This window comes from Arvicola amphibius, chromosome 14 (genome assembly GCF_903992535.2).
Source record: "Arvicola amphibius chromosome 14, mArvAmp1.2, whole genome shotgun sequence".
NCBI lineage: Eukaryota > Metazoa > Chordata > Mammalia > Rodentia > Cricetidae > Arvicola > Arvicola amphibius.
Window position 1 is genome coordinate 32,275,583 of NC_052060.1, and position 22,979 is coordinate 32,298,561.

The 22,979-nt window shown below is 40.8% G+C and overlaps 1 protein-coding gene across 1 annotated transcript; it reads right to left on the reverse strand.

Annotated features, from left to right (window-relative positions):
* Positions 1 to 1,528: 1,528 nt before the first annotated feature.
* Mettl14 (methyltransferase 14, N6-adenosine-methyltransferase subunit) lies at positions 1,529 to 17,607 on the reverse strand. Its single transcript, XM_038311233.1, has 11 exons — positions 17,385 to 17,607; positions 15,312 to 15,400; positions 14,198 to 14,285; positions 11,554 to 11,634; positions 11,125 to 11,212; positions 7,727 to 7,817; positions 7,071 to 7,212; positions 6,387 to 6,479; positions 5,914 to 6,030; positions 4,562 to 4,772; positions 1,529 to 2,956 (listed from the first exon to the last, which is right to left on the reverse strand). Exons 1-11 carry the CDS (start codon positions 17,448 to 17,450, stop codon positions 2,652 to 2,654), a joined length of 1,371 nt encoding a protein of 456 aa, XP_038167161.1. The 5' UTR covers positions 17,451 to 17,607; the 3' UTR covers positions 1,529 to 2,651.
* Between the last annotated feature and the right edge of the window lie 5,372 nt (positions 17,608 to 22,979).

Below are 22,979 nucleotides of genomic sequence, written 5' to 3' on the forward strand. Positions count from 1 at the left end.
TTAGACTCAAGCTAAATTTCACTCTAATCAATAAATGTTAAGGAAAGGAAGGTGATGAAAGTCCTACATGAACCCTGATATTATGTATTTTGCTGTGTTGGTGATATGTTTGATATACTTTCCTCTACTCCTGGCCTCCAGTGTGCTTTAAAATAAAGCTGCTATAAGTAATCAGGACGTGTAAATCAGCAATTAAGATGGGTATAAAGACATAGGCTAGACTCGCTCCTAGTGACAGCTGTTACAATCTCTCTCACAGGTCCACAGGTGACCTTAAGTGAGAATAATTCGTGGCCCTTACTTACTTAGCTTTAGCAGAATGGGTCTATGTGGTTTAAGTTTCTCCATCCTCACAGAGCTCAAAAGGTAGCTCCCCCGTTCACCAGAGCCACAGGGTCCATACAGCCACTGCAGCATAGACCTTGCTTAACTCTGAATATGTGAACGGCCTCCCTCGTACTTCCAGGCTGTCAGCTTTACCCTTTACTCCTGACCACCATCTCCATAAGCTGCGCTAACAGAACAGGACGCAGCTTTGCTTGGGTACAGCACTCTCCGCTACATAACTGTAGGCGATATCAACTGCTTCACTGTGGAGCACAAAGTCGAAGCACTTTGAGCCTCCTACTCCTCATCCTTTGAAATAAGACTGGGAAGAACAGCTCCTGCTGTAAATGAGCACTACCTTGGCCACACCACCTGGAGCTGAGTGCTGTCATGCCAGGCACACTGCTCTGGAAACTTTAAAGAGAAAAGCAAACCTATGTCATAGCTTTTACAGTTGAGGAACAACTGAAGCAACTGAAACTGTTCTCAGAGAACTTTGTGACACTATGAACTCACAAATATCCACTGCCTCTGCCGTTCAAGTACTAGGATTAAAGGTGTGCGCCACCACGGCTGGTACCACACTGTCAATGGATGAATTCTAATGGTTACCTTCTTCCCTCAACCAACTCTACTCCTACAGTTTTTCTACATAAGACGAGCTGTGGGTCTAAGTTCCAAACAAAAACAAAACCAAAAAACTACTCTCTCTGTGTGAGATGAACTATTAACAGCTGACAGGAGCCTAGGCCAAGCGAACAGCAGACTGCGGCTGTTTTTTATGCCCAGAACACAGAACATGAGATTCTGATGGAGCATCTATGGCGGGAAGGGATTCCTTAGTCAGATCGCCTAGGAACCCACCGTTAAACCCTACCTTCTCCTTACAGGTCAAATCAGGCATACAGTTTTGCTTTTGGATAATCTATAACTACTTTAATTAAAAACACCATTACAGCAAACATTCTAACCACCTGTGATATCTAAAGGTTGTCTGTACTAGAAAGCACCAGGTTGAGAAAGTCAAATTCATCAAGCATTTAAAGTGTAAGTCCTTCAAACTGTGTTCCACAGGGCTGTCATAAATGCCTAACGTTGACAAGCAGAACTCGAACGCAATCCAAAAGAAGAGTTTCACTTTAGGTCAGGCCCTTTCCATTAGGTAACAACAGTAATTGTATTTAAGGAAAACAAACTCAAATTTCAAAGTTTTAAAGTTTTATTAGAAAAGTTATAGCAAAATAAAAAAAGGAGTTAGCAAGAACAATAATGTATTATCTCATCTGGCATATCCAAATCCATTCACACACATGAATTAAGGTGTGGAAAGGCAACAGCATGCAGCTTTCCACAGCCAGTGACAACCAGCCCGTGGAGACAAACACACCACTGTTTTAGTAAAAGGCAACAGCAGTTCCATTTCCCAAGCTATATTCTTGAGGGTATTTTGTAATTGCTTTTACATAAATTTTTTTCATTAGCAACTTTAAAAATTTATGTCATTTCCTCATCATCAAGCATATATTCTGTAAAATGTTTAAATCAACCCCCCAGAAAATCTGTTTTCACCTTTGTTAAGAAACATCAATCATCTTAGAAGGTCCGTTCAAGATCAAGTCCACACCTCAGCCCTCCAATCTGGGTATGTGCCTTCTTTTGCTTCTTAAGAAGCATGATTATGGGTCACCTGCAGCTGCACAATTTCCGTTATGATAAGCTTTAGGTTTGGTTTTTAAATCTACTAAGTTCTACCTCTTCCTTTACATACCCTGAGGGCTCCAGCACCCCTCAGATCCTGATCTGGAAGTGATTTGTTTTATCTCTCCGAGTCTTCAGTACTCAAATGATATTTAAAGAGATGTTTTAGGGTTTAAAAGTAAGGGGGAAATGCTCTACATCTTTCTAGTGTTTCAACAAGAAACTGTTAAAGGCCCCAAAGAGGCTCACCACCTGCCCCCAGTGTGTTTGACCCAGGTTCCCAGTCTCCCACTGCTGTGGAAGCCATGGCAAGGGAAACGCGGCACTGACTCCTGTCATGATCCTGAGATGCAGAAGCCCCTCCTTACCTATTTCCAAGAAGCCAAAGCGCTGGCTGGCACCAGTTACGTCAGTGTCTGAGTGTCCACTCTGTCCTCGTGCGGGCACGTGACTCAGCTGCCCTGGGCACTACTGCAGTCTCTGTGACTCTGCAGGGCCTGGGGTACGGGGGGTAGCTAAGAGCGTTCAGACAGCATGAGAACCTGAAGCCAAGTGCAAGCTGGGAGTCAGTCCTAAAGGAGTCTCCACAACAACAGTCATAGGGGACATTGTTAAGTGTCCTTAAGTTACCGAGGTGGAAAGCCACCTCTGTGTGTGCCTCCACGACCACCCCTAAAGCCACCTCTTTCTCCTCGGAAATTGGATCGATTTCTTTCTCGACCACGGCCAGCAGATGTTCCTCCTCTTCCTCCACCTCTGGGAGCTCCACCACCGCGGTCAGACTTGGATTTGGGAGGAGGCGACTTGGGTCTAAGCCTCTCGATTTCCTCTGTACATCCAGTCAGGTATGAATTGGGGGCACTAAAATAGGATGCGTATGTTTCTGCATTGTAGTTACTGTTTGTAAGCGTTGGTCCGACTGTGAGCCAGCCTGAAACAAAGGGGAGAAAGGCAGATGAAACTTTTCCATCTCCTTTCTCTTTTATTGGCCCTGTAGGGGCTAGTTCAAATCCTCAACGCATTCTTAAAAGACGGCTCAGTCACCAACTCAGCCATCCCCTCTGGAACAGAGTGCACAACAGCCATGGTCACATGGTCACAGGGGTCATGTGCATATCCTTGCTTCTTATCCTAGAGTATAGCTTTTGTGAAGTATCACCTCATTGTTCCCATCCATGTACTATACTGTTAGAATACCACTAATGAGAAATATTTTAAGATATAACAAGTTTGGGTTGGGTTAAGATTTAATAAAGAATATAAATATATCTTTCTTATCTGAAAATAGGGCTCCTGCTTTCTCATTAAGTCTTGAAAAAAATTGCTTTTCTCTTAAAGAAAATATCCTCAGTTCTTAGGTCCTAGGAATGTAAGCATAATGCTGCTCCTCACGCCATCTTTCCATGGGCAATGACTTCTCAAAAGATACACACACAGCCAAGGATATGAAAAAATGCACACCACCATTAATAACCAAGAAAACAAAACCACAATGAGGTATCATTTCACCCCAGTCAGAACGGCTACGACGAAAGAGAAAAGAAATTGCTATGGCTGGAGAGGCTGCAGAGAAAGGGGAGCTCCCACACGCTACTGTGGAAATGTACATGAGAACAGCTGTATGGAGCACAGTATGGAGGTTTCTCGCAACACTACAATGACCCAAAGCTCCCACTCCTGGAATACATATCTAAAGGAACTAAAACCACAAAGTCCTTTTGTTTACTGTAGCACTGTTCACACAAGCAGGCTATAGAAGTGATGAATGAATAGATAAAGTGACTGCCACATATACAAAAAAAAAAAAAATCAAACTCTGTGACTGAGTGTAATGGAACAGGAGGGCATTACATTAACTGGAATAATCCAGGCAAAGAACAAATACTATAGGTAGAGACAAAACGTGCATCTAAAAGATGAAGAGACTAGAACAGTGGTTACAAAAGGCCAGGTAAGAGTGAGGGATGGGAAGTACACAGAACGGACAGTAAAGCGTACATGACCATTGCACAGTAATGCATAGTTTAACTATCAGTGATAACTAAAATAGCATAGAAGACTTAAAATGTTCCCAATACAAAAAAAAACCAAAAAACCGAGGTGATATATACTTCAATTGCCCTGACCTTAATATACACATGGACAGAAACATTGCTGTATCCCAAAAATGTGTATAATTACATGCTGTCAACCAAAAACTAAGTGGAACGCCGAAGACTTTTTTTAGGCAGTACAAGTAATATTACAGTGGTTGATACACACTACCACCACCACCATCAATCCTACCATAGATTATGGACTTTGTATAGTTACGGACGGAATACTGACAATGGGGAGACAATGCAGGTGTGGGGCAGGGAGTGTGAGGGAAATCTCTGACTTCTCAGGTTTGTTAGGGTAACGCTGCTCACATGTGACGTATAGAGAAGAGGAATCAACATGTAAGACTTTTATTTTACACAACACTATGTCCTATTATCTTAAAACTGCATCTCAAAGAATGACAAAACTATCTTTTTCAAAACCAAGGTCTCACCTGGCCTGATAGTACTATCTCTTCCAAACAGATGAAGACGTCTTCTTCCAAGACAAAAATGCTCTATTATATGAAAAATCTCTACAGGCTTTTCTATATTGCCAATTTCAGGTTCTTCTGTGATAATTAAGTCAATGTCAACATTAGCATGAATGAAGTCCCCATCCGTGCTTCGCTTCACAGTTCCTTTGATGCCCATGAGGCAATGTTCCTATAACAGAGCAGTGCAAATAACTCTCATTACCAACAATCATATTTCATGGCATTGAGTGTTTTCAATGTCCCCAATCAATTCTGAAACAAACTTCATCTCTACGAATCACTGAATACAGTTTTATGATAAAATCATGACAGGAAAGCCTAGTCCTTGGCTGTCAGGCAACTGTCAAGTAAATGGGGAAAACCTTTCTCCCCACTCCTACATTCTCTCAAAACTTCAAACTCCTACTTCACTTCCAACACAGGTATGCTGCGGTTTCCCAAACCATGTAGTTCTCCACTTTCCCCACTGTAGCTCCAAGTCAACTCAATTATGACACAACCTACCTCAGTGGTACAGACCCCAGTGGTTAAAGGCATATGACCCAAAGATTGCACTCCAACTTTAGGTATGAACCCAAAGTCATATACTTCAATTATATGAATTAAAAATATAAATATAGAGGTTGCAATGATCCTCCTGGTTCACACGTTTGCCTGGGTGGCTCATGGAATTGAGAAAAGGGCTTCACTTACTACAGCATGTTTATTATAAAGGATGAACAACAACTAGCCAGAGAGGAGGACAGATATGATAAGGAGCAGCATAAGGAGGGTGGAACTGAATCCCAGGCTGCTTCCAGGCACACCTCCCTCTCAGCAATTCCACAGCTTCACCAACCTGGAGACGTTCTAAATCCTGTCATGTACATGATCTAGTTCAAGACTTACTGACAGGTGCTCCCTCCAGTGGCTTCCGAAGTGTAATATGCAAAAGCTCTTACAGCTTACACTAGCCAGACAGAGTCATCTGCAGCAGAAGTCCTCAGGGTTCTTGTACAGGAAAAGGTAAGATTAGACGAACATGGCTCTACCTGGTCACCTATTGAGGACTGCAGTCATTTCTTCATTCTGAGCTAGAGAAGAACTACTTCTCTATCAGAGCATACACCTTAATTGGAATCATATCAGCTTACAATATACAGGAACCCACTTTCCAGCACACTGGTCCAAGATCATGAAGGAGACACTTTTAAGTTGCAATGCTCATGCTACTTTACAAGCATAACCACTGAAGTTAGTTTCATAATATATAGTAATTTAGAAAAGTCTGAGAGAATGAGAATTTAAAAAAAAAAGTAAAAAAGGAATACCTTTGTTCTCTGAAAAACCGCCTTTGGATCTAAAGTCTTCGTCTTCCCAGGATTGTTCTTATTGGTTTTAATCCAACAAATATCTTCACATCTTCTGTAACCCCACTTTCGTAAACACTAGAAATAATTTCAAAATTAAATCTTTAAAAATTTTCTAGAGGGATGCCAAATTTCACAGCATCACAACAATTCTGAGCTAGTGCAGACAGAAGAAGCAGCAAAGGCATAATACATGTTAATGTCTTTCAAATATTGAATTAGTTACTTTTCTTGTCACTGTGACTAAATATAACGTGATATATCTCAAAAGAAAGGCCCTTACGTTTTTAATTCTCAGTATTTTTAAACTAGTTCAGAAACCAAAGACAAAGAACATGAATCTTGTAGCCTAGAAAACACATTATTTTCCCCATAATGAACATAAGAGGCTAGCTGAAACGGAACTGAGGACAAAACAACAAACACCAACTTACTACTCTCCCAAGGTCCAGTCCTTCCCCGGAACCGCACCACAGGAATATAAATGACCGAGGGGCTGCAATCTCATCGATTTCTAACTTCATAATCTAGAAGGAACCAAAATAATAGCACAAAGTTTCCCACTTATCATAAATCCAACTATTGAGACTTATTGGGATCTCTAAAGATATTACTTAGATATACTGTTGCTTTGTTATTCCATGTACAAGCACCACACATACACATGCAAAAAGATACACACATATACTTCTTTTCGTATGTGTTCAAGAGAAAGAGTTGACAGAAAAATGCAATTATAGAATGGTGGAATGTTGCTACAGAGGTTATAAAAGAAACAGTCAGACGTTAAAAGAATGTAAAGTTGGGTGTGGTGGCATACGCTTGAGCCACAGACAGCTTGGGTGTTTGAAGTACAAGGCCTCCTTGTGCCCAGGTGTCTGCAGGAATCTTCTCTTACAGGTAAGTAATGAAAGTCTCTTGCCATCCCTGTGTTCATACTGCACTCCTCATGTGCTAATCAGATAATCTCACTAACGTCACTAAAACCTTGAAAACCTCAATGCCTGTCAAACAGACAACTAAGAAGCCACAGTGCAGAGTACTCGTAACTCCACTTTCTGATCAAATAGCAGGTATTCATCTGAAAGGTAAGTACGTCATATCAAATTTCACCGTACGTCATCCCACGTCCAGCACTTCTCATTCGCAGTGATGCCGGTCTCTCTATAGTATTCTTCCAAAGGAGGCTCCAGAAGAATGACATCAAATTTGGGTGTCAATTCTCTGATGTCAAAGGCTTCTATGTCTGCTTGTAAGTACCTAACAGAGAGGGAAAAGCTTTTGAAATATCTCATGGAGCTATCTCACATCCCAAATCAAAATACTTTAAATATAGGATTTTTTTTCTTTTATTTTTAAAGGCTTGGGCTTTTAATGCTTAGATTGAAAAAAAAATCACAGGCTATAGTGAAGTCATCGCCATCTCTAAAGGGCAAACACTTTCCTGTCATTCAGGTGACTGCCCCCAACAAGCTCTACTGAGTAGAGAGTAATACAGTGATTCCCAACTCAGAAGCAAGAATGTACGGCAGAGCATCACGAGTCAGGCTTTTTAAGGCAGTTTCAAATGCTACCAGCCCTAGCAAGGCATTTTCACCTTACAGATGGAAACTCTGAGGCTGAATTCACAAGTCTCCCAAATTACCTAGAGAATTAAACAAGAAGCACCAGAGTTTCAAAATAATACATTTTACTAAAAATAAGACTAGGTTACAGAATAAACATACTGATGCTGTGAATCAGAGTAAGAAAGAAAAAGCAACAAATTACTTACATAGGAGGAGTATTTGATTTAGCTATTAACTCATCCTTTAGTCTGATGAGTTCCCTAAGTTTAGGGTATTCTTCAAATCTGTCAGCTAAACCTAAGGAGGAAAAAAACAGTAAATCTAAACTTCAGTTCAACTGAAATTACCACTGTTGAAAAGTCATGAGTCTTCCTTGACCATCACTTTAAATTAAAACTAGCAATTCATTTTTATTCTTGTTTCCCATACATAAGAAACACTGCTAAGAAAATAAATTACATAGACATCTTTACTTAAAAACTAAAAGTCTGGGGGCAGGAGAGATGGATCAGCATTAAGAGCACTGGCGGTTCTTCTAGAAGACCCAAGTTTGGTTCTCAGCATCCACATCAGATGGCTCACAACTGCCTGTAAGTCCAGGTCCAGGGTATCTGACACCCTCTTCCAGCCTCTGGGGACACATGTGCTCACACGAACATACCCACACACAAACACACACACCTAAGTAAAACAGTCTTTAGCATGAAGAGTAAAAGTGAATATGCTTGTAAAGCTCCGCCAGTCAGTGATGTGGATCACACTTCAAATAACAAAGTTTGAAAGTTGTTTGCTGTCAGGTTTGAGTAAATCATCCCCTTATTGACAAAACAGAAGGTAGAACCTGAAGCAATCTGAAACCTGTCTCCCTGGATGATTTGATAAACAGATCCAAGTTTAATGTATCCTGCTTGGTGCATGGAGATTTACAATCAGCCTTCTTCCTTGTTTCCTGGCATTAAGATCTTGGGAAAATTAGGTATCTTCTATCATGCTATCATAAAAAATATCCACTGGGTTTGTTTGTTTTGCTCCCTCAACATAAGGTATTTTAGTTCTTAGTTTTAATTCAAATCTCCAGTTGACTCAAAATACATCAACACAGCAAACTCTTCTCAATTTTAACAGTGTGATACATATATTTCTTTATCTTGGCAAATCAAGTATCTTAAGAGATGAGTCTACATTCCTATATTCAAATATGAGGATACAATTGATTGTAACTTTTTAATGCTATCCCTAAATTCTACTTACAATAACATTAAAGTCAGAGTCTGGAGTGTTGGTATAGTTCTGTAATCTCAGCCACTCAACAGGCAGAAACAAAAGCACCACAAGTTAGAGGCTTGGCAGGGCCTCATATCAAGTTCACAGTCAGTCCAGGAACCTACACAGACCCTGTCTCAAAATGATAAAATAAAACTTGCTTACCATATAAGGCCCTGAGTTCAAGCCCTACTACTGAGAAAAAAAAAAACATAAAAATCACATCTAAATTAATTCTTCAGGAGTGACGAATCATAACTTACAGCTAACAGAATTTAATTATATCACATTTAAATTTTATGCTACAAGGATACTATCAAGAAACTAAAAAGACAACTAGCAGAATGAGAGAAAATACTTATAAATCATGTGTGTATATATAGAAATACAAAGAATTATTAATTCAATAAGACAAAGGTAAAAAAATGTATAATATAAGCAAAATATTTGGCAATTCCTTAAAAGATATTTAAGTGGGTCAATATGCCTATGGGATGCTAAGGTTACCATTAGTCTCCAAGAAACTATAAATAAAACCACAGCAGAATGTGGGCCTGATGACAGAGACTTGTGATCACTTGTTACTCAGAGGCTAAGGAAAAGGATGTTCACTTGGGAGACAGAATGTTTAGGCTGTTTTAGGCTACACAATGAGACCATCTTAAAACAAACAAAGATACACAAAACAGCTCCCGTGCAGCACCCTACTCTAAACTTTAAGTTAAGACCCGGCTGACCCCACATACTCTGGACAGAGGACTTGGAGGAATCGAGCTGGGCCTGACCTGGAAGCCTCCTCCCAGAGGATTGCTCTGGTAGCATTGGAAGGTGCTACTCAAGCTGCCGAGGGAGAAGACAAATGGTAGTCCTACCTAGCTTTAAAGCCTATGACCACAACAATGACTGGCCTAGTGAAATATCCCCGGTGGTACCACAGTGGTACTTTCATTTTGGGGTGACCAACAGCCTAGTACAGTAAACCTGGTCAACTCTTGTGACTGGAGGTCACAGGCCCGAGAGAACCTATTGCTGTCATTTCCTAAGCTAGTATACTTTGACTGTATTGTAAACTTATCTTGAGGCCCACAGGTCAGAGTGACTCTCACTCCCACATTAAAGAAACCTTTTAAAGCAACAAATGGAGACTAGATGCAAAAGGCAGAGAACAGGGAACGATGGGTGACCAACTCCAACTGATACATCTACAGCACAACCCTTACACCTGAGGCTCAGGAAAATCAGTAAGAGGGAGTGGAAAGATTACAGGAGCTAGCACCCACACAGCAGCTCAAAACTACAGCGAGATGTAACTCCAGTTCAGGGGACCTGAAGCCCCCTTCTGGCCTCCAAAGGCACCAGGCATGCAAGAGATAGAGAGGCATAAATGCAGGCAAAACACTCATATACAGAAAATAAATTTAAATTTAAAAAGTTTACCAAAAAACCCAAAAAACAAAACAGCAAACAAAAGCAAACAAAACAGAAATCCACAATGGCACACTCAACATCTGCTAGAATGGCTGTAGTAAAAACCCAGACAGTAACAAAGAATGTAAAGAGTGTGAAATGGCACGGCAGGTTTGAAAAACTCGGGGGTAATACCTCAAAAAGTCAAACACAGAATACACTTAAAAAATATTAAAAGAATTATGTGACCCATCAATTTCACTCCTAGGTGTTTGCCAAAGAAAAATGAGTGCATGCCACACCATACTTTTTACATGAGTACTGTAATAATCTACTGCAAACCTAAGTGAAAAGATAAAGCCTATGTATATGTAACATTTACTGATCACATGGACTACTGTTGGGGAATAAAAAGGTGTAGTGATATATGCTACAGCACTACTAACCTTCGAAAACACTATGCTAAGTCAAAAAAACCAATCACAAAAGGCCCCATGTTGTATATGAGTTTAATTATATGAAATATCGAGAATAACTAGCCAAACTTATAAAGAAAAAAGTAGATTAGTGGTTAAGCCCGAGGGGCAGGTTAGAGGAAGGAATGTGGTCCCACTGCTAATGGGTACAGAGCTTCCTTAGAGAAACAAATGTTCTATAACAGATTGCTGTGATGGTTGCCAAGAAGGTTCTGTATGCACTAAAAGAACACTGAACATATCATTTCAATGAATTAATTATAAGGTATACAAATTACATAAGAAAATTAGAGACATAGCATTGCTTAAAGGAGAGAAGGCAGAACTGAAGCCCTGAGACCCGAAGTAGGACGTAAAGTCTGAAGAAAAACTTTTGTTAGAAACAATCTACAAAATGCATAAATCACATGCATGTAGCAATACTTTACAGCACAACAGTTCAAATAAATTTGACATACCTACATCCCTGATGAAATTCTGAGGTCTATGTCCAGTGTCTACAAAATGTTGGCAGTAATCATTATGGGGATTTAAGCTCTGCGTTCCCTAAAGAAATGGTCAAAATTAAATACACAGTATGCACTCCAATGGCAGATACACTAACTTTGTGTTTTTATTATGGAGCTGTACAAATGTCAGAATGAAAAAAGCACTAATATTTGAAAACACAACTAAAAACAACATTATTTATCAACAGTTATTGGTATGAATACACCATTATCACAACTAAACATCTATATATCAGAAGAATATTTCATGAGTAATTTAAGATCTTTATTTTAACACTGAGATCTCAAAAACTGAAAACATCCCAAGGCAAGCTAGGTCTTTTCAGGCACAGAGCGTAACTGTAAATGGCTTTAAGACTGAAAAATTCTTTATTTTACCTTAAGAAAGGTACTGGAATCTTTGTAAATCTCTTCTTCATATGGCAAATTTTCTTCCTCCTGTTGCAATTCTAGTTCATCCTTGAAAAGGGAAAATTAAGAAAACATTTACAATATATACACTTAGCTGGGTGTGGTAGCATACTCCTTTAATACCAGCGCTTAGGAGGCAGAGGCATGCCTATATATGGTCTATAATTATTTTTTTAAAGATAAAGTAGATATAAATATTGTAACTGTAATTCTATTTATTTATTTGTTTGTTTATTTATTTATTATATATACAATATTCTATCTGTGTGTATGCCTGCAGGCCAGAAGAGGGCACCAGTTGAACTCAGGACCTTTGGAAGAACAGGCAATGCTCTTAACTGCTGAGCCATCTCTCCAGTCCTATATTTAATTATTGCATTTTAAGGCTCAGTGTGATTTATTTGCCCCAGATATATTTATCCTAGCATTGCATTAAAGTCTTTAGATTTACTTTTCTTAAAAAAATTTTTGCTAATTTATGGATGAGTGTTTTACCCTCGGAGGTCAGAAGAGGGCCTTATATCCTCTGGAACTGGAGTTACAGATGGCTATGACCACCACATGGGTGTTGGGAACTAAATCTAGGTCCTCTGCAAGAGCAGTAAGTGCTCTTAACCACTGAGCCATCTCTTTAGCCCTGTTTTTTTATTTTTAATCATGTGTGGGTATGTGTGCCTGTATGTTGGAATGTATACGTGAGTGAAGGTACCTATGGATATATGTTGGTAACCAAACTCAGGCTTTGCTGTGTAGGGGGTTGAGAGGTGACTGTATATGTATGTGAATGTATGTGAATGTGTGTGTGTGTGGGGGGGGGGTCAATTAGCTAGCACTAAGGTTGTTTGAAAAAGTCTTAAGGAAATCTACTATTTTATAAGATATTTAAATACACTGACACATAGAAAAGGGAGCTAAGTCAAGTTACCCTACACAGAGGATAATGTGCCTTCCTATGGCTGCCAAATAAAATCCCAGTACCATTGTGGGATACCTTCTCTTGAGACACAGGTGTCAAAAAGGCCCCCCAAAATAGACTGCCATTGTTCTTGGTCGCCCACCAGAACCTGATGGTAGGCGCCATGGTTAAGGGTACACATACTCAAGTCACAAGACATGGAGAAACCAAGTGGTACTACTAACCACACAGCTTCCTCCTTGCTGCTAGGTTTTATAAGGCTGGAAAGTGCTGTGTAGGCTGCTGGGAAAGAAAACTCGCCAACAGCTTTATCCGGCTGTGAACCTCACGATACAGTTAACAACTGGCCTGGCAAGGTATGTATATGGTGCCATCATGGCATGAATGTTGAGTGTAACTAACCAATTTCTGATGGCAATTAAGGTCCACTCCACCACAGGAAATACAAACCTGATACTGTAACTCTAACCCTAACTTAATGTCTGGGGAACTCACGAGCCCCAGGATGAACCAAGGGGACACAGGATCAAATTGCCCTCTGAGGTTAGTTCTGTACTTACAGATTAACGTGGCTCTCACTATTCATTAGAGAGGTTCCTTTATGAAGTGGATAGTGGTTAATACAGACTCAACTGGTCAAAGTGTCAAGTCTGTGGGATACTCAGCATAAATCGACATCTATATTACACCCTGCTCCAAAGGCTCAGGGAATAGAGTAGAAAAGGGGAAAAGGAACCGAAAGATTCTAAGAGCCAGAGGCTGTGAGAACCTAGATGAACCAGTGTTTGCTGTGCTCATGACCTTGCAGCAACTCAGACTCTTACAAAAGATCAAGTTAGTCAACATCCCATCTTGGAAGGGGCTTATGAGTCCCCATCCCTAGCTAAGGAGCTATTAAGAGTTGAGTGCTGCTTGGGGGGAAGACTCCTTTCTTTAGGGGTGTGGTTCTGGTAGGTTAACCATGATCCAGTGAATAGCTACACACCCATCTGTCTATGTGCAGCACAAACTAGACTCTGGGTTTTAAATATGGCTATATAGTTGGGAGGGGGGATGGAGGAGTGGGAGGTGCAATGGATGCAGAATAATTAAGGGTTAATGTGATCAAAATACACTGTATACCTTCATGAAATTCTCAAAAATTAATAAAGGATTATATTAAATCAAAAGAAGTGAGGTTTAGCTTGGGTTCTGTTGGAAATGGTCATAAAGTTGCTTTGGAGCCCATGAGTTGTGGAAATACTTTAATTATACTATCTTGTGCTGTTAATATGGAATAATGTCACTCAAAAGTGACTGCTGCAGTCCCTCAAAATTTGCTGCATTTCTGTCATCTAAAGTTTTTGATAGATTTATCTTTTTGCTGTTCTGAAAGAGTATTATTGCCAGTACTTACCAATAACTATATTGTGTTTTATATACATAATCATATGTAAGTCACATACTTTTACATCAAATGAGCAAACTGATACAAGTCTTTAACTAAAAATAGAAACGTTACTCATAAGGACTTTAGCACATCTTAAAATTAAGCTTTCCAAATGAGATGACAGGCTCTAAAAAAAAAAGCTGCAGAGAAACCCTGTCTCGAAAAACAAAAAAAAAAAAAAGAAAAAAAAAAAAAAAAAAAGAGATGAATCTATTAGAAGGGTTTCTTTCTCAACTATGCAGAACACCATCTCATTTCCCACTTGCCTTGTACTCTTCCACCTTGTCTTCATCTGTGTCTCCTTCATCCAGACACTTCCGTTTTGAATTTGGAGCAGCTGTATCATAGGAAGCCCTGAAAAGTAAACTGCAACTTTCACACAAGAAACTACAAAAGATGCATATGCATCTGCTTATAGTACTAACAAGTTAGGGGAATAAAGCCAATGTTTCCTGGTTAAATATACATTTATTCAGCTTATAAACTATTGCCGAAAAGTCAGGGGCAATAATTTGTAGTTGATTTTTATAAGAAGACAACCAAATGAAAAAATAAGCTACTATAAAACTGTATTCTGAAAAGAAACTTTAAATTATATATCCTTCATACTAGCTTATGTATATTTTATACTCTCTTCTGTAAGCAAAATGATACAATTGATAAACTGTATAATTTGAAATAGAGATTTGGAAACAGGTTTTTGTTTCCAAAATTATAAATTATAAAATGTTTCTGAATTACCAAATAAATACCACTTTTAAATCATATTTTCTTTTATAATTTCATAAAAATTATGATTTATAATTTAACATTACGTATGGTATATAAACTAATTATTAGTGTAACTTTCACTTAAACCTACTTTATAAATGGGAACTTAATGTTTTTAGAAAGTAAATATTTCATAATTTCAAACTGACATTAAAAACAGTTTCCATCGGGCAGTGTCAGTGCATGCCTTTAATCCCAGCACTTGAGAGGTAGAGACAGGCGGATCTCTGTGAGTTTGAGGCCTACCTGGTCTACAGAGCTACTGCCAAGACAGGCTCCAAAGCTACACAGAGGAACCCTGTCTCAAAAAACAAACAAAAAACCTGTTTCCAAATCTCCATTTTCACAATTTTCCTAACAACACATTCATACCTACAATTAATTGTTAAAACAAAAAACAAAACAAAACAAAACAAAACTCAGGGGTGATTTCAGTTCTCATGAGGTTCAGGCAAAAGTGCAGCAAGGCCAGGATGGGGATGGGGTGCACAGCATGACTGTGTCTCACTCTCCCCGCCCCAAATAACCCCCACGAATAAGTCACAATTAAAAAAAAAAGATCCTTTCACACCATAAACATGTCACTAAAAAAGCAGTTGCTCCACATACCTGCAAGTTTCTCTTGTCTCAGCAATTTCCCTCTGCTCATCTTTGCTATTTAACACAGCACCAATGCTATCCGCACTTTCAGCTCCCAACTAGGAAGAAAAAAACCCAACGTTAGATCACGATGCACTAGTCATATACTGCAAAATGTGTTGTTAACTTTAATATATCAAATATTTTATAAAAGCAGTACCTCTCATAACACTATCAGTAGGTTTGCAAAATAAAGTGTAAGTGAACTAGATCATTTTAACTAAGAAAGACTTTGTCAGCTGGAAAATATTTTACGTATTTGGTTATATTTGAAATTAAGATGATTAGTCAATTTTGAATAAAACACAATTTAGCAGTAGTAGCAATAAACAAAAAAATGCAAAGCACTTCATAAGGACTGATTCATAAACTATCCCATGCTTTCACAAAAATTTATTCAATTTTATTAAGGCTAACTTTTAAGTAAAATTAACTAATAGCTTAATAATGGTAATGTCAACTTAGGTGGCCACAGGGGAAATTCTGTAAACAAAGGCTAAGCTGAACATAACCAATTCACGGAAAACTTTCCAAGTCAGACCAAGGACATAGAATAGCATGAGGAACTCTTTGGTATTAAGGATAAGCACATATGAGAAAATTTGCATTTAGTGGTCGCTTTAGCTCCAGAGAGAAAAGGTATACAAAAACATCAATGCTGCAAATTAGCATCTTTGACTTTAAACAACAAAATATTCTCTTAATCTACCACTTCATATGCCTGCCCTCATTTCTCCAATGAAATATCTCTTCCACTATATGAAATGCTCATTAATTTCTAATTCTTCGTAAAATCTCTAATTCTTTTTGGTCAGAGGGTAGTTGGAATGCTTCTCAGAATACAAGCCTTTTCTTCTGCGAGTTCTCTGAGGAACCAATACAGCGATGGATTTAGCAAGCTGCCTCTTGGTGCAATGAAAAAGGCCTCAGACTGCAGGTAAAACAACGTGTGATGTGTCCCCTCTGGACATGTAGTCTGCTACTAATCGGCAAGCACTTACGCACTCGTCCACAAGTCAATGAAAGTGAAACGTTTGGAAGTTAATATTTGGAGAGACAAATCTCAGCTAATTCTCTAGTGATGATTGAGGGGAAGCTACAATCTTGGAAACCCATTCCTTGTTTGGTTAAGTAACAATAACACTTCCCTCCTGTTTCTAATACCTACAAAGTAAGAATTCAAATACTGGTCTCCGGGAGATTGTGTTTTATGGCAGCCTCTAAATTTTACTCTCCTCCGTTTGTTTCCAACGAGTCTCTGGACATGAGCTCATGAAAATACAAACTTCCTTCAAAATCAATCTCAGCGGGCCGGTGGTGGTGCACGCCTTTAATCCCGGCACTCGGGAGGCAGATCTCTGTGAGTTCGAGGCCAGCCTGATCTACAAGAGCTAGTTCTAATACAGGCTCCAAAGCTACAGAGAAACGCCGTCTCGAAAAACAAACAAACAACAAACAAACAAAAATTTCAAGAATGTGAAGTTGGGCTAGAGATCGCTCAGCGACCAAGAGCGTGCACTGCTCTTCCAAAGAACCTGAGTTCAAGTCCCAGCACCTACACCAGGAGGCTCACAGCCACCCATAACTCCAGGTCCAGGCAGATCCGACCCTCTGTCCCCTCGGTGGGCACTTGTACCCACGTGCACATATCCACACAGACAAAGCCCCGTACTTTCAGATAAAAGTAACTTTTTAGAAAAAAAAAGTGAGGCTGAAGTGGAAGAATGGCAAGACACGAAACACCGCGGAAAGGTAGAGGCTAACGAGCCACTGTACTGGTCCTTGCATAAACTACTTGTCAACAATGACCACGTCTATCCCCGCCACCGAAGAGGCTGCCCACGACGGACCCTGGCTGGTCTTCTCCATGACTCCGACGGGCACTGCGCCTGCCGGAGCTAAGAACGTGGGGAGACCAGGGAATCAAAGTCTGGGGACAAAGGACCTTGACCCTGGCAGACGACAGTGCACAGACCAGGGCAGGCGGGAAAACAGAGGCGGCCGCGCACGCGCACTGCGCCGCCCTCCCACCCGGCCGCACACCTGCTGAGCGAGGAGCTGCCTCCGTAACTTCTGCCGCTCCCGGATCTCCTGCAGGCGGCTGTCCATGCCCCAGCTCCAGCTCCTCACCGCCCTGACCGACCCGGCGCTCGCTGAAACACAGCCCTCCTCCCGAACCAGGAAACACGGGGTCTCGCACAGCTTCTGACGGGGAGACTCGTACGTCCCTCAGCAGGGACTTCCGGCGCGTCCGAAATAGGCTGGACCCGGCCAGGAAGTCCCGCCTCCAGGACGCCGGTGGTATGACGTCACATGACGAGGCCCAATGAGGATGCGGAGGTGGTCGGGAGGCCGGGCCGCCGTTTTCTGCCTGGCCTCTCGTCTTAACTCTTGCCTAGGAGATCAGGTTTTTACTTATCGTAAATAAAGTTTTCGTCCCTGTACCCGTTAACCAACTATCTACCTGTCAGCCCTGGGTTTTTAAAACTTGAGGTATGCGTGTGGGCTTCTTTTACTGCAACACTAACCGGCTTGTGAAGGATTGGATCTCTGACCTCCAGATAGCTTGGCGCGTGTGAGCGCGCACAGAAACTTAAAAAAAAAAAAAAAAAAAGCCTACCTTAAACAATTTCAAGAGAGCAGCTCTTAAATACTACTTTCATAATGGTAGATCCCGAACTAAATAATATCCACATGTCTGCAGCATCAGCCTTCTCTCCACTGATGAACAGGTATGTACAAACTGAAGTTTAGACAGGCATGCTCACAGGCGTGTCTTACTGTCAGCGATACACACTTGCTCTACTAAACAGACCTGACCACAGCTGCCGTTTGTCTACTGGCCTGCCAGCACCAACACCCATTTCTTAAGTTTCACACATTAGGTCACTTGATTAGTTTGTATATCTGCTTTGTGATTTTTTAGTATAATTTGGTTTGTATTTGGTGATAATTTTCTTGAACACTAGTGAAAACAAAGTACAGCGTTCTCTAGCATAAGCTAAAATAATTTCAAGAGGGTTAAGACCGAAAATGTTTACCCATTAGGAGTGAAAGGCCATACTGGGCAATTAAAGGACAAAGCATGAAATTGTGACTTTTTTTCTAAATTGACCTCACTAAAAGGGACAAAAGCAAGAAAGATAGGTTTAGGTTTTGTCAGTGTTATATTAATTCCCTTGATGCAAATTATAATATGAGATCAAAATAAGTACTTTAGGTCAGGTAGTGGTAGCACACACCTTTAATCCCAGCACTTGGGGAGGCAGAGGCAGGTAGATCTCTGTGAGTTCAAGGCCAGCCTGGTCTACAGGAGCTAGTTCCAGGACAACTAGGGCTATTACACAGAGAAAGCCTGTCTTGAGACAAACAGAAAGTACTTCAGAAGGAAACAGAGGAAAGTCCAACACGTGGGCTAATTCCTGGGTTCCTTGTAACTCATTTTGTATAGCATTTCAATAGTTTTAAGAAAGTATTTGCTATATGTTCTGTGTGTGTATGGTTGTCATGTGGTGAAAGTGCATGTGTGGGGTTGTACATGCATGAAGAGACCAATGGATGATGCAAGACCTTCGCAGGCTCAGGCCAGGCAAGAGTTTTGCATTGAGAAGTGAGAAGGGCACAAAGTCCCACCTTGAGAAGTTATTATTATTTGATAACTGCTGGAAGAAGATTGGGGGGGCAGTTTTCTCTTAAGATTGTGGCCCCTAGTGTGTGAACTGCCATACAGAGGCCACACATCCAAGAGTACATGGGCCTCACAAACTGTACTTGATGGGGTTTCTTTAAATAAAAAAAAAAAAAAAAGGAGGAGGAGGGACACAAAGTTGGGTAGCTGTGGAAGGGGAGGTGCGTCTGGAGAAGCTGGGGAAAGGATGAATATGATCCAAATGCATTGTACGAAATTCTCAAAGAACTAATAAGAAATGAGAAAAAAATAATGTTCTCAGTGTACTAGTGCTGCAGCAGCTGCAAAGGCCACTGGGGTGGAAGATTTAGTAAGCTTAAACATTCCATTAAAGGGAAAGCAGTGGACTTTTCAAACAGGTCGAGTGGGCTACACTTGAATGTTTCTCTGAAAAAAAAAAAAAACAGGTATTGAGAATAATCCGCTGTGATAGCATTGAGGCATGGGAACAAGGAATGGTGGCTGGCTACAGGAACTGCACTTTATCAATGACTCATTGCGAAAGTGGGCTCATCATAAAACTGTGGTTTTGGGGGAATCTCTCCCCTCCCTCTGTCTCCCTTTTGTTCCTTCTCTCCCTTCCTCTGTCCTGTTTTCTGCAGAGGACAATGCAGCAAGAAGGCCTCCCCAGAGGTCCATCCTTTGGTCTAGGCTTTCCCAGCTTCAAGGATCAGGAGCCAGTAAGTTCATATGTGTCATAACCACCATAGTCTGTGGCAGTAGCCTAAAGCTGCTCGAATGGACGACTCGGTAACTGTATGCAGTACAACATTGCAGTGAAAAACCTAGCAAACAGAGTACAATCCCTGGAGGTGCCTATGTAACTTGCACAGAGGAGTCAAGAACCTGTTCAACTTCTGTAAGAAATAAAATAACGTGAAGAAGCTACTTTTTGAGGCTCATTCTGATGTCTGAAGAACCTGTGGTTCTATGATATTGTACATTCAAATTAAAAGCCCGACTATTTAATACTGTCTATTGCTTTTGTAGCTCAGTTCTTACTTAAAAGTTGAGTATTGTCTCCTATCCAAACCTAGGTTCGCAATGGCAAAAGCAATTGGAAAGCGGTGTGAGGTCTGTGGGGAAGCCATGATGAGACCTGCATTTAAAGAGATTTCACAATTCCAAGCCCTGCTTGTTTTCAGTGATCTGTTTGGGATTTTAAATACTGGGCCTAAGAAGGAAATTAAAGTTTTGTTGTTTAATTTTCAGATGACTGCTGGGCTTTAATCTAGATAAAAAGAGTTGCTCAGAGATTTGCATCAGGTGAATAGTGGGTCTTGTTGTTGTTAATGTTGCTTTGTTGCTTTGTTTTCGATATGTATTGGGCCTAGAGAGATGGTTGTGGTCGAGAACACTGGCTGCTCTTCCATAGGACCTAGGTTTGATTCCCAGCTTCCATATGGAAGCGCACAACCATCTGTAGCTCTAGTTCCAGGGGATCAGTGTCCTATTCTGAACTCCATGGCATTTGGGGCACATGTGTATGCAAGAAATATACCCATACACACACACACACACTATCAAACTGTTGTGGTTTGAATGTGAAATACTTTGAACACTTGGTCCCTAGCAGATAGCATTTCTTTGGGAGGCAATAGAATCTTTGGGAGGTTGGGGTTAGCTGGATGGAGTAAGTGGTGCTGGGAAATGGGCCTTATAGATAATAGCGGAGTCTTACCTTCCAACCCGAGCACTCTGCTCTTGGTTGATACCATGTAACTAGCAGCTATTCCATGTTCCTGCTCCCTCGCTTCCCCCCAAACCTAAACTAATTCTCCCATCATGTCCCCACTGTGATAGGATCTCTCTTGTCAAGTATTTGGTTACAACAATGATAAAGTGTTGAATAGAGGAAATTCCTTCTGAGAAATTGCTGTGGTAACCTGGACCTTGTAATGCATAGGGCTTTGAAACTTCTTTGTGGACCAGGACACACCTTTAATCCCAGCCCTTGGGAGGCAGAGGCAGGTGGATCTCTGAGCTGAGGCAAGCCTGGAATACATAGCGAGCTCCAGGTCATCAAAATCTATATAGTGAGTTCCTGTCATGAAAAAAACAAAACAATGGTGAACTGCATTGTGGGAGGAATGTGGGAGAGTTTAGACAGAAAAGGCAAAACCAAAGAAAAAAAAAAAAAAAAAAAAAAAAACCCCAAACCAAAACTGTACCCATTAGGTTTCAAGGAAGAACGGAGATTCTCCTGAGGATTGCAGCAATTCTCCCACAGCAATCATTAATTGGCCAATTCTTATTGGCCAATCTAAAGGAGTTATTTTCTCAATTGAAGTTCTCCCTTCTTAGATGACCCAGCCTCATAGCAAACCAGTAAAAAATAAAATCTAAGCAGGACTTGCCCTTCAGCTTTTCTGCCACAGCATAGGCACACTAACAACTCAGGCCCTGGCAGAAGGCCCTCTAATGTTCTTGGCATCGCCGGTATTCTTGGGGTCTCTGTTGTAAGTTAAACTTTATTGTCACAGATTTACACTGTGGTTTCTTAGATCCTCCCTCCAGGAAGTATGACCCTGCCACACATTGTCTAACTGTGTGGCTCTGTGGGACTTGTGAGTAGCATGCAGGACCATGGGACTCCTGTATTCTGCATGCCTACAAACCCAGGACAATGTGGCTAACAATGTCAAGCTCTGCTTTCTGCTTGAGATGCAGCCCAGCTGCACTTCGTGATGGGCCCTGCTGTAATTCCTGCCTAGAGTTCCTGGTCTGACTTCCCTTCAGGGTGGACTGTGATTATTAGGTTGTATAAGCCAAGGAAACCCTTTCCTATCCAAGATGCTTTTGGTTGTTGTCTTTATCATAGGGATAGAAACCAAACTAAGATAGGCAGGACTAGCCAAGACTGTTGGAGCCCACATGGTGCCACCATGAGTCTTAGGTGATGGATATGGACACAGGTTTTGTCCTGTGGGGTTTAGGTTATACTTTAATTCAATCTTTAAGTTTTCCATTATTTTCTTTTGGAATGGGAATATTTACTCCAGGTCACTGCATATTGTAGACACACACACACACACACACCACCACCACCACCACCACCACACACAAACACATATGTTGTTTTTGTTTAACAAAGGTTCACGGTTAAAAGATTGACTTGACTCTCAGAAAAGACTTTGGGCTTTTGAATAGAGTTTCCCTGCAATAGGGTCTTTCGAAGTTGGACTGCATGAATTTTGCATTTGTGATAGCCATGAGCCCATGGGGTCTTGGGTAAAGTGTTACAGTTCGAATGTAAAATAACCCATAATGGCTCATGTGTTTAACACTTGACCACTGGCTGATGGCATCGTTTGGAGGAGATTCTTGAATCGTTAGAAAATTGGACCTATACTAAAGAAGTGGATTTCTGGAAGGGATGCGCTTCATGGATTACAGCCCAGCACTGCTTTCAGCCCAATCTCTCTGCTTCCTGATTGAAAAGAAAAAATCAGCAGATACACATTTCTGCCATCATGAACCAAGCTGTACCAGGTTCTGTGTCTTCCTCACCATGACAGATCTTCCCCCTCAGACCATAAACCCAAATGAACTCTTAAATTTTTGCCATATTTTTGAACAGAGGGATAAGAAAAGTGATAAACAAAGCACCATAAAGGGGATGGAATGTATAATTCTAAACAATGTGCACCTTACTATTATAACCAGTGCTAACATTGGTTTACCCTAAAATGTTTAGTTTCAAACGAATGTGAAAGGCAGTCTTGAAAGCCAGTGACGTCAGCTTTTGGCTAGCATGCTAACTCTGTTTCTGATTATGGAAAAACACATCTAAAAGCAGTCACGGGCCGCCATGCATTGCAGGCTCCCACTGTTCTCCGGGCGTTGAGAGCAGATGAGCTGCGAGCGATGCGGAGTCTGCTTGTTGGCCAGCCTTCAACTACTCAGAGTTCCTCCCATTCGGAGTTAGCCTCACTTGAGTCTCCTCGTCC